The sequence below is a fragment of the Eufriesea mexicana genome, unplaced genomic scaffold (genome assembly GCF_001483705.2).
Source record: "Eufriesea mexicana isolate 0111107269 unplaced genomic scaffold, ASM148370v2 scaffold4287, whole genome shotgun sequence".
In the NCBI taxonomy this organism is placed as follows: Eukaryota; Metazoa; Arthropoda; class Insecta; order Hymenoptera; family Apidae; genus Eufriesea; species Eufriesea mexicana.
Genome location: NW_016912272.1, coordinates 225,359 through 236,920, shown reverse-complemented (window position 1 = coordinate 236,920; position 11,562 = coordinate 225,359). Strand labels below are relative to the sequence as shown.

Below are 11,562 nucleotides of genomic sequence, written 5' to 3'. Positions count from 1 at the left end.
ACTAACCATAACCTCACTCGACTTTTTACTATTTTAACAACTTTCTTACAACTAACCTGTAAGATCTCTGATTTAAAACTCTGCTGACTTCAAATTGTCCTGCTCGCATTCTCGTAGCCTTATTTTAACCTTTACACTCTGTCTTCTTTCATGTTCAGGCTTTCTTCCAATCACGCATTTGCCACGTGACATCGATGGTGGGCCAGGTATTGTGCGTTCGAGAAGAGATGGCACAGCGTGTTTACGTCCTCATGGCTGACTGACACACTCCCTTGATGACAGGCATTGACCACTATTGGCCGAAAATAGTGACGAAGATTATCGGCAGGTGATAGCAAGAGCGAGTGAGATAGAACATGTCGACATTGGCGTAGGCTTTGAAGCTTTTAAGAAACAGAAAACTAATGCCGATGCTGCCATATCCTATTTCACTTGGTTTCACTATGGTCAGCCGATGATCTTTGTCAATTTTTGGTCAATAGAGGTCACTGCTGTAATCGAGAGAGTGTCAGTGGAGTTAACCTTTTACACTCGAGAGGCGCTCTTCAGTCGCCATTTGATAAAATTGCGAAGCTCGTTATTCATAAATATGTCAAATTTCAGATAATGTAACGGTGTGCGAGGTATCGAAATTAAATAATTCTACGTGTTAATTATCATACGATTTCTTATTCACTGCTCAGAAAAATATCGTCAGCTTTGTAACAGAAAATCTTTGAACTCCTATTTTTCTTTGGTCAAAGAATCGTCGAATGAAAAGGGTTAATTAGCCGTTAGGATGTAAACACTCTGTGCCTTCTTTTTTTGAACGCACTATACTTCAAACACCCAGAAAGCATTCGTAATCTGTCACTCGTTTCTTGCATTCGACTTTGTCATAAATATTTGTAGACAGTCACTTTCATCCTATGTTCCAAACACTTTTAACATTTTTTTAAGGCTGATTTCCAATCTTACATTTATATCTATGAAAGTTGAAAATTGATATAGAATATTAATTTATTATTATTACGCTCCAGTAGTAATTTATTTTACAACACGTATATTGACATCAAACTTTTGTTTAATAAACTTCTCATTCACATGAAAATGATTTTCACTGATTAAATGTTGTTTTAGTCCTGTTATTGTCATTACTAATTCCTCTTGCTAATATTAACTCAAAGATAAAACTTAACAAAGATAACACTAATAATGTCATTATGATTTTATTTAATATTTTATTTATTAATAACCATTTTAAAATTTTTGACATAACCTTAACAGGATGTATCTAGAAAATTCTAGTTAGAGCTTTCTAAAAGAATATCAAGTGCAATGCAGTTAGGTTTGCTCAGAATTTAATGAAAAATTTCAAGGTCTCAGGCGATACATAAAACTTGTTGTTATGTAAATATAATAGATTTATTTTAGGTATTAACAATTTTTACAGGATTCATGTTTCGTTTGTTTTAAACAATACACAACTATAAGTAAGAGATGTTAACGCTCTAGTCAACGAGTTGGCGAAACAGATAATTTTTCAACGTTATTTCCTAAACAGAGTACGATCAATCGGAAGATAGATTCATTATAATACAGTCGGGCTGTTCGCCGTACGACTAGAGATTTAATCGATTAAGTCTCACAATTTTCACAATGAAATTCCACCATTGGACACTGTTCTCGTAACGCATTGTATGCGTTAATTATAAACAATTTAACGTATTTTCTTACATAAAAAGGACGAAGTAAATGTATATTCAATTGTCATTTTAAGTACAACGTTTCTCGACTAATTATTGCCAGTATTTTCATACTTAAACGCGTTTCACGTATTTTACACTTAATAACATAATTACCCCTATTTATTAAACACCTGCCAAACGTTTCGCGTTCCAGTCAACGTTCACTGTGCAAAAAGTTAGCACAGAGCATGATGCATAAAATCACTTTGCTTTTTTGATGCAGCGATTAGCTGACGGTTACAATCCGATTGCGATATCGACCAATAAAGAGAGAAGGAATTAAAACAATGAGACGTGAAAATCGTTGAAAAATTTCACATCGACGATCATACATCCGTAACAGCACATAACGACGCTTACCATTGGTTGGATATCGTTAAAAGATAATAAAATAATATGAGCAAACGCGCGATTATAAATAGAAAGATCTTATTATACAATGGTCTTACGTGGGTCTCTCATACATATACATATATTTAAGTTCATGGGCCGATCACACATATACAGAACACACGTTCGATCATTCGCTCGAAACACACCTTTTATAAATCAATTATTTTATTAACCCTTATTTGCTAAGTTGGACGGTACGCTGACTCATAACTGCTATGTCTTTACCGCAAATCTTCCGAATAAAAATTCCTATCGTTTCACATGTACACGAGGTCTCGTCGACCGTGTTGCACGAAAAATAAGATTCACTCGGCCACGTTGATCGCAGGGGACGATAAACTATTGCACAGCAGAGATCCGACACGAGACTTACATCGAAGGTGTCTCCATCTTTCGACGTCGCGTTTAAACTTCCCTGCGTTCAGCGACGCGATAAATAACGCGGTGTCGCCGGGCACTTGGGAACAAAAGGCTTGAATCACATTAAACTCGTTGTGTCGCAAAATCGATGGCAATTTCGTTGTACAGTCGTGGAAACCGCGCGTTCGGTTGCGCCCGAACAAAATCGCGAAAATAATGGTTTCCGACGCGCCGTTATCGACTCGGATTTTGCTGAATTACGATTGCGTGCGCCACGCCGCGGACAACGGTGGAAGCTTGCCGATGCGTACACGGAATGAAGCACGCCGGTTTTTGTTCTCGATCGCACAAAGTATTCGCGACCTCGTTCCGTCGCAGCACACGTGGCGCTCTATTCATCGCGACAGTTCGATTGAAAGTTCGTCGCGCGGAACAAATCTTGCGCTTGTTTAGAAATGCATCGGCATCTGCTCTCAGTTCAGTCGGTTGTCGGAACTGCGAAGCAAACTGTTAATTCTCGTGGGTATCGCGATTGCTTTGCGCGAAAATTAATCTCAGAAATGTGCTGCCATCTTTAGAAACGAGCGACGGTATATCGACGTCGCACGATTAACGACGATTTTTCTACTTTATCGATTAACGGCTATTTCTCTTCTTTACTGATCAAAGATGATTTTTCTTCTTTACTGATTAACGACGATTTTCCTTCTTTACCGATAGCTCGATACCGTGTGAGAACTACGTCACTATGGGCACAAAAGTCCTCGTTATCGCGCCGCACACAACACGCAGCGAGAAATCCACCAAAAGTTTCGGGACTTGAGCATATTCGAACACCATCTGTGATTCCGTGCAGTAACCTCGTTTACAATTCCGTGGTCGTCTCTACCGGGCTCTGCTCGCCCAAGTACGTGAATCCGAGATGAGAATAATCCCTTTTTTCTCTGAACGTCACGTTATCGTTCGAAGGACTAGGACTCAGAAGGTCGTTGCCATGGTTGTAGAGTGGATTCAAGACGGGCGTCGCGTCGTGGTTGTTCAACGTGTTCGCGTTACTGTTGTTGTGATTCTTTCTGCCGAGCGTAGATCGTCGCAAGGAGTGGATGTTGGTATCTCCGTGAGTCCCCACTATGCTCGAGGCGCGCGCTGTAGTCGCTGCCTCGGAGCTCACAGGACTTTGTTGACCTGAACAGATGATAAACGCGTTCGTAAACTCTTTCGTTCTATTCTCCCGGATCATCTTATCGCGTGGAAATTAATGGTGTGTTAAAGGGTTATATTTCCTCGAGGGAAAACAACTTCTCGGAGAAACAAAATTTCCAAGAGTTTTCGAAACTTTTCATGCTCAGAAATTGGTGAAATTGATGATGTAATTTGGGAGATATCGGGGGATAGAATAATGTCAGGGAACCAAGTTCTCGGCTATTGTTGAGGAAAGTGTCAATATTGCGCTGTTCAGTGAAATTTATACGAGTTTCGAATCCGAGAGATTTATAACGGTAGTTGTGACGAAGGGTGAACGATATGTCGGGCCAATATATTGAACCTTTGCAAGATATTGGTGCTGTCAAGGCACATAATCATTTTCTAGGCTGTATTTACTGCGCCGTTATCTCTAACCTCGTTCTTCTTTTTTTATGTATGTAATATTTTTTATCTTTCTAATTTTTATTTAAAAATTCTTTTATCGCAGAAAACTAGACCTTGCAGCGAAATAGTTTCCTCTTGCATATTACTTACTATATTTTGCTTATTTACTGACAGCCCTCTATTTCCTTACACTTTTCACGTTACGTAATATCATTTGTTGAATATTTTAGCAATTGGTCGAATCTCTGTTTAAAATTTCTCAAACTAAGAATTAGAAACATACGAATACTTTGATGCTTTATGAATCTAATAAATTATAATTTCGTATATTAAAATTAAAATTAAATTCAAATATTATTGCTAAAATTAGATCTGATAATATATCAATTAAAAAGAATTGTTCTCATCTAATCTATTACTCAGAAATTAAGTAATTCAAAAATAGAGAAATTTTCAAATAGCAAAACAATTTTATGGGATTTGATTTGAATTAATTTTGTCGTACTGTATTCTACAATGCATTACTATAATAATAATAATAATAGTAGCAGGATGATTAATTTCAGAATTAATATTTCAAAATAATTTTGAGCAATAGCTTATATATCACATCAGATTAAAAATTTTACAGTGTGAAATCGGAGTACAACCAACATGAAGTGATTCCTCGCGTGAAACTGAACCGAAAATGTAGAATAAAATTTTCTTATACGGGGCTTCATTTTCGAGAAAATCGAGTCCAAAAATTCGACGGGAATGCGTTCAGTTCAGTTCCATTATTTCGTCGACATATTCAAAATTTGTAAATTAGTAAACTAACTCTATTCACTAAAAGTTATATCGAATCCTCAGTGACTGTTATTTTCAAGGCAAGCAGTAGTGCGAAGAAACGCCGAAGACTATGACCAGGTGCATGCCCACTCAACGAATCTTCCAACACGATTTTCTCAAAAACGGAACCCCGTACGAAAAAACTTTATTCTACACTTTCGATCCAGTTTCATGCGAGGAATCATCTTGTTGCGATTTTTACAACGATTCATCAACACCCGGTATATAATCAATATTATTAACCCTTTGCACTCGACGATTTTTTGGCTGAAGATGAGTCGGAGTTCAAAGATTTTCTGCTATAAAGCTGACGATATTTTTTTAAGCAGTAAATAAGAAGTCATGTAATAATTAACACGTAAAATTATGTGATTCCGATATCTTGTACACCGTTACATTATCTTAAATTTGACATATTATATTAATGAATATCGAGCTTCGAAATTTTATCAAATGGCAACTGAAGAGTGTGATAATGGTTACATAGATTTTTAAATATAAATGTATTGGAATGGATGGAACAAGTATGCATGGTATGGAAATATCTAATGAATTCAGGTTATTATGATAAATAAGTATGCGTGTAATGATTGAGGTGTGCATGTTAATGTAATGTATGAAGGAAAAAAGAAAAAAAGGAGAGTGATTTGGCATACGTCAGTTGCAATTGAGTATTAATAAAGAGAAGATGTGTGAGCATGTGGTAGTGATAAAATAATTACATTTCAGCCTAATATTTGAGTTTGATGATCTTTGCAATTAAATAAATAATTGTTCTTATTGTTATTATATTTCATCCAACACTAGTAAAGAGTGTCTCTCGAGTGCAAAGGGTTAATATATCTTCTACGATTGGTAACCTAGAACATGTAACTGAAGAAAATATAATTACCAGTACTTTCTCCGTGATCTTTGGTAATATAACTAACATTGTCCAGGCTGAACGCGTGATTCTTGTTACTGAAATCCAGCTGGAGGTCGTTGTAGCTGTCGTTGTCGTCCACGGGCACGCTCATTTGAAGCACCTGCGTCTCGTATTCCTTCAAATTAGGCTCCACGTACACAGGATCGTAACGGGGCACGACGTACATTCGCTGCATCCGTTCCTTGTACGCTTTGTATCTGTGTGCATGACAGAACAGCTATGTAGGATAACGCGGCGAATAGCATTCGCGGTATTAGGGCCCGCGAAGTGGCGCAAAAACTGAAGCAAACGATACCGTGTCTGACGTATCGCGGTGATGCTGAATGTTTTAAGAGGCAACCAGGCCGGAAAACGTAATTAATTCTAATGGAAGTAATAAAGGGAACGATGAATTTGCATGGCACGCGGCCGAATGAATATTCATCCCGACACTTGGAAACTCTTCTTTCACACGACATTAGCAACGTTGTTTACGCAACAATTGCACGCGGAAATTGAGTCGCGTAAACAACCGAAACTGTTCGACTTCACGGAGCAAATCCAGGATGCATGACTCATGGCAGTTTTAAATTGCTCTTTGGAATACGCGATGGTTCCTCGCACAGGGTCCATTTGCTTCGATTTAAGGCGAAGTTCTCGAGTTTCGAAGCTTCACTTCTTAAGCTTCGCGACGATTACTTTGCTAAGAGAAAAGTTAGGTTAGGACGTTCTGCGTTCTGAGTTTTGGGTATAGGATTCTGAGAGAGTAATTATTAGTTATTCGTTGTCTGTTAAGAGTTATTAGTTGTTAGTTATGAGTTATTGGTTATTAGTTCCGAGTTCCGAGTATTGAGGTATTTGTTATTAGTGCTTAGTTATTCGATGTTCGTTATTTGATTTTAGTTAATGGATGTTAGGTACTTTTTAACAGTTATTGCTCATTAGTTATTATCTCTCAGTTATTAGATCTGAGTTCTGGGTTCTGCATTCTGAGTTTTGAGTTTTGAGCTCTGCGTTTTGAATTCTGAGTATACAGTTTCGAGTTCTGACTATAGAATTCTGAGTTTTGAATTCTGCGTTCCGAATTCTGAGTAGAGAGTTCTGAGTTCTGCGTTTCGAATTCTAAGGTCTGAGTTCTGACTATAGAGTTCCGAGTTCTACGTTCTGAATTCTGAATATTGAATTCTGAGTTCTGAGTTCTACGTTCAGAATTCTGAGTATAGGATTCTGAGTTCTGAGTTCTGACTATAGAATTATGAGTTTTGAGTTCTGCGTTTTGAATTCTGAGTTTTGAGTTCTGCGGTCTGAATTCTGAGTATAGAGTTCTGAATTTTGAGTTCTGCGTTTTGAATTCTGAGTATAGAGTTCTGAGTTCAGCGTTCTGAATTCCAAGTATAGAGTTCTGAGTTCTGCGTTCTGAATTCCAAGTACAGATTTCTGAGTTAAGAATATAGAGTTCTGAATCTAGGCTTCGGAGCCTAGGATTCTGAATTCTGCGTTCTAAATTCCGCGTATAGAATTCTACGCTATTAGCTCAGTCAAACTCGCGTTGAAATTCATTTATTTATTTACGCCTTCGCTGTATTCGACGTGCATCACCGCGATGAGATAATTGGTTAATTACCTGGACCAGGAAACGCAGATGTAGATGATCCCAGCTATGCCCAGGATGAGTATGACACAAGCGATAATTATCAACGCGTACGGAAACACCTCGCCGCTGAAAGCTATGGCGGTTTGCGTACGAACTGGTTCAGGTGGCATTACTGGCGCGTGAATGTCTATCGCGTTCGCGCGAACCAGCGTAGACACGTCAAAAGTGATATTCGACATGGCCGCCTTTTCGATGATCGACCTGCAACAGAAACGCGTGTCTTAGAAACGATTTTACTCGTCGTCCAATTCGAGTACACTGGACGAGATAGAAATAGTCTCGAGGCAAAGTCATGCTTGAATTGTTGATTCAGGATTACGTGGAGACATAAAATTGTTACGTTCCTCCACGATGACTATAAAATTTCTGTGTGTTCGTAATTGTTTCGCAGTTGCGATAGAAAATTGACTAGTACAAATGGAAGTACTCGTAAATGATAAATGGTACTGTTATTCCTTGCATTTGCTTTTTACACTCTTTTTAAGGTTATTTTTTCCGAATTGTTATGAATTTTTTGAAAGTAAAAACATTGTGAAAAATGGGAGTCAATTTATGATAGAAATTGAAAGTTCGTAGCTCTTGATCAACGCGATTAATCCTTTGCATTGCAGAAACGAAGCTAACTTGTCACGAGTTCTTCACGTGTAGAATTTCACGATTATAAACTACATTTATCATAACTATGTTCAACATATTTCAAGAAGCACAAAATTCGTAGAATTTCGAAAATTTTTACGTGAATTTATCGTGAATAGAATAGATGTATAGTGATTAATTAAACTAAAATACTTCTTCGATGTATAATTTTTCATAATTAAATCATAGTGCAAAGATATGATAACTATTTGTAATTAGGAAACGATTTCCATTCACCATTTTATAAAATTTTAAAGACCGATATTAATTAATACATTTAATTTAGAATAATGTAACAATACGTGAAATATTGGAATAAAATAATTCCATGTGTTAACTTATATACGATGTTTTAGTTGCTAATTTAGAAAATATCGTCTATTTTATGGAAGAAAATTTTTAAATTGTTATTTTATTAATCCCAGTGCAAGAGGATAATATTATTCAATTTTATTAATTAAATTACGACCGTTTTTTTATGGAAACATGTGAATTTTAGTGCATAGGACCTGCTGCAATTTAAAAAAATTTTTCAGAGAGCCCCCATCCATAATATAAAATAATTTATGCAATTTTCTGGAAGCTACTAAAAATAAAATCAAACCTTCTTTGATATATTAAAATTTACCTAAATTTTTAACATAACTGGAAAGTTTCTTAATATATTAAAATTTACCTACATACTTTGCATGACTATAAAGTTTCATGGTACATTAAAACTCATCTACATGTTTCATATAGGTATAACAGTAGCAATATATGGTTTAAAAATTATTTTATCTCTTTCTATGCAATAAGAAATAAATTTGAATGTTTAAAAATTAAGAAAAGTAAAAATAAATATATAAATATATGCAACAATGTATGAACATATATAAAAGTTATGTGTAACATGCAATAAGCATATTGAAAATGTTACAATAATAGAAACATTATTATACTATTGTTGAACATAAGATGTAGCAAAATATGGAAATAAAATATGAGATATGGAAATATAATATATAATCATATGCAAAAACATATTAACATATGTATAAAGTATGTATGTATGCATAGGTGGGATTGGCAGTAACTGTATTGAAAGTTTGCTATAATGAGGCAATTTATAATATTTGAATACCATAATTTTGATGATTTAATGATTATAAAGTAAGTTATATAAATCCTTAATTACAAAATTTAATTAATTTAAGCTAATTTATAATTAATATTTATACTTCGATATGACTGATTTAAATTTACTCAATTTCTATTGGCTACTCGGTAATTTTATCTCATAAAGCATCATGGATTAGTTATATACTTTAAAATCCAAAATTTTTCTTCAAACTCGTGTTTCATTTCGATGTAATACTTTCTTCACTAAATGTACATTTTTTTATAATATACATGTAATAAACGTAACAAAACTGAATATGGGAAATGTATATAGCATATGCAATATATCTATACATATGTTTTTAAAAAATATATGTACATAAAATAAATATATAAAATATGACAATTATAATACAAAACAAATTGTTTACCTAAATCCCATTTTATTACCAATTTTCTATTAAAAAAATAGACAGTTGTATAATCGTTTATAAATAATTCACTATTTTTATTTGCATTTCATACGAACAATAAAATTAGTATTCCTATTAAAAAATTTTACTCACTATTGAAACGTATATATTAATTTTTCTAATTTTTAGCATTAACGTTTCAAAAATATTTTCCACCAAATTTATGGGATTCTCGCGTTAACACCATAATTATGACAAAATATAATACAAAACAATTGTGTATCCAAATCTCATCATATTACCAATTTTCTATAAAAAGAAAATAGACAGTTGCATAATCGTTAATAAATAATTGACTATTTTTACTTGCATTTCATACTAACAATAAAATTAGTATTCCTATTAAAAAATTTTACTCACTATTGAAACGTATATATTAATTTTTCTAATTTTTAGCATTAACGTTTCAAAAATATTTTCCACCAAATTTATGGGATTCTCGCGTTAACACCATAATTATGACAAAATATAATACAAAACAATTGTGTATCCAAATCTCATCATATTACCAATTTTCTATAAAAAGAAAATAGACAGTTGCATAATCGTTAATAAATAATTGACTATTTTTACTTGCATTTCATACTAACAATAAAATTAGTATTCCTATTAAAAAATTTTACTCACTATTGAAACGTATATTTTAATTTTCCTAATTTTTAGTATGAACGCTTCAAAAATATTTCCACCAAATTTATGGGATTCTCGCGTTGACACCATAATTATGACGAAATATAATACAAAACAATTGTGTATCCAAATCTCATTTTATTACCAATTTTCTATAAAAAAAAAAAATAGACAGTTGCATAATCCTTTATAAATTCCTAAGTTCCTGTTAAAAATTTTTACTCACTGTTGAAACATATATTTTAATTTTCCTAATTTTCAGCATTAACGTTTCAAAAATATTTTCCATCAAATTTATGGGATTCTCGTGTTAACATTATAATTATGACAAAATATGAACGTCTTACCTTTGTATGCGCGAGCTGTTTCTGTCTAAAATGGCTTCCGTGTCCGGGTCAATCGCATAGAACCACACGTCAGAATCTTGGGGATACATTTCGACGGTTCCATTCCTCGTCAAATTTTTCCTCACGGCTACTCTGTCGATGCCAATCAGGAGGTCGCTTTTGTCTTCGATGATAGCAGCTATCTTCGATGCTTCCTTCTGCAACGCGTCTGGAGGCGCGTCTTGAACTACCAGGATCATCAGGTTTTCCTCTCCGATCAGATTCACTATGACAGGCGCGACGATGGACTTGAAGTTGTCGGTTGAATTGGGATTGTCCCGAACTCGGACGTCGAACTTGAATGGAAGGTCCGCTAGATCCACGTTGTCGAACGTTGCGGTGGTTCTAATTATTCCGGAAGAGCTATCCATGGCGAAGTAGTCCGATCCTCGACCTCCTAGTATCTTGTACTCAAGCTTCCCGTACTTGCCGTTGTCCTTATCGTGTGCTTTCACTTGTATCACCGTCGATGCAAATTGTGCTGATCGTGGAATGGCAGCGAAGTATCGTCCTCTCGATAATTTTGGACTGCTGTCAGGAAAAATGAACTCGGGTTTGTTGTCGTTCACGTCGATCACTTGAATCTTCACCTGTAATTCGAGACAGGAGGGAAGAAATATTTAGTAATTTTTGCAACGTTGATTTTGTCATCAAATTTCTTATAATTATTCATTTTCGAGACATCTGTATTTAAGTCCATTAAATACACCTTTATTTTATTTCTAGTCACAATGTATGGAAACCATGAGTGATTTCATCATAGGTGGTTATAGACAGTAATGAAAATTTTAATAACCCCAGTTTCTAGTATTTTAAATTGAGATTGTATAATATTTTACAGTACAATAAATATACTAATTATAAATATGTAAATATA

At 34.7% G+C, this 11,562-nt stretch overlaps 1 protein-coding gene across 1 annotated transcript in view; it reads right to left on the bottom strand.

Moving 5' to 3' along the window:
- Positions 1-1,510: 1,510 nt before the first annotated feature.
- Cad99C (cadherin 99C) overlaps positions 1,511-11,562 on the bottom strand; it is a 38,634-nt gene continuing 28,582 nt past the window's right edge. The window contains exons 14-17 of the mRNA XM_017905690.1: positions 10,647-11,275; positions 7,430-7,660; positions 5,794-6,023; positions 1,511-3,665 (exon numbers count right to left, since the gene is read on the bottom strand). Coding sequence (XP_017761179.1) covers positions 3,346-3,665; positions 5,794-6,023; positions 7,430-7,660; positions 10,647-11,275 — 1,410 coding nt within the window. The 3' untranslated portion in view covers positions 1,511-3,345. The remainder of the gene's footprint in view (positions 3,666-5,793; positions 6,024-7,429; positions 7,661-10,646; positions 11,276-11,562) is intronic.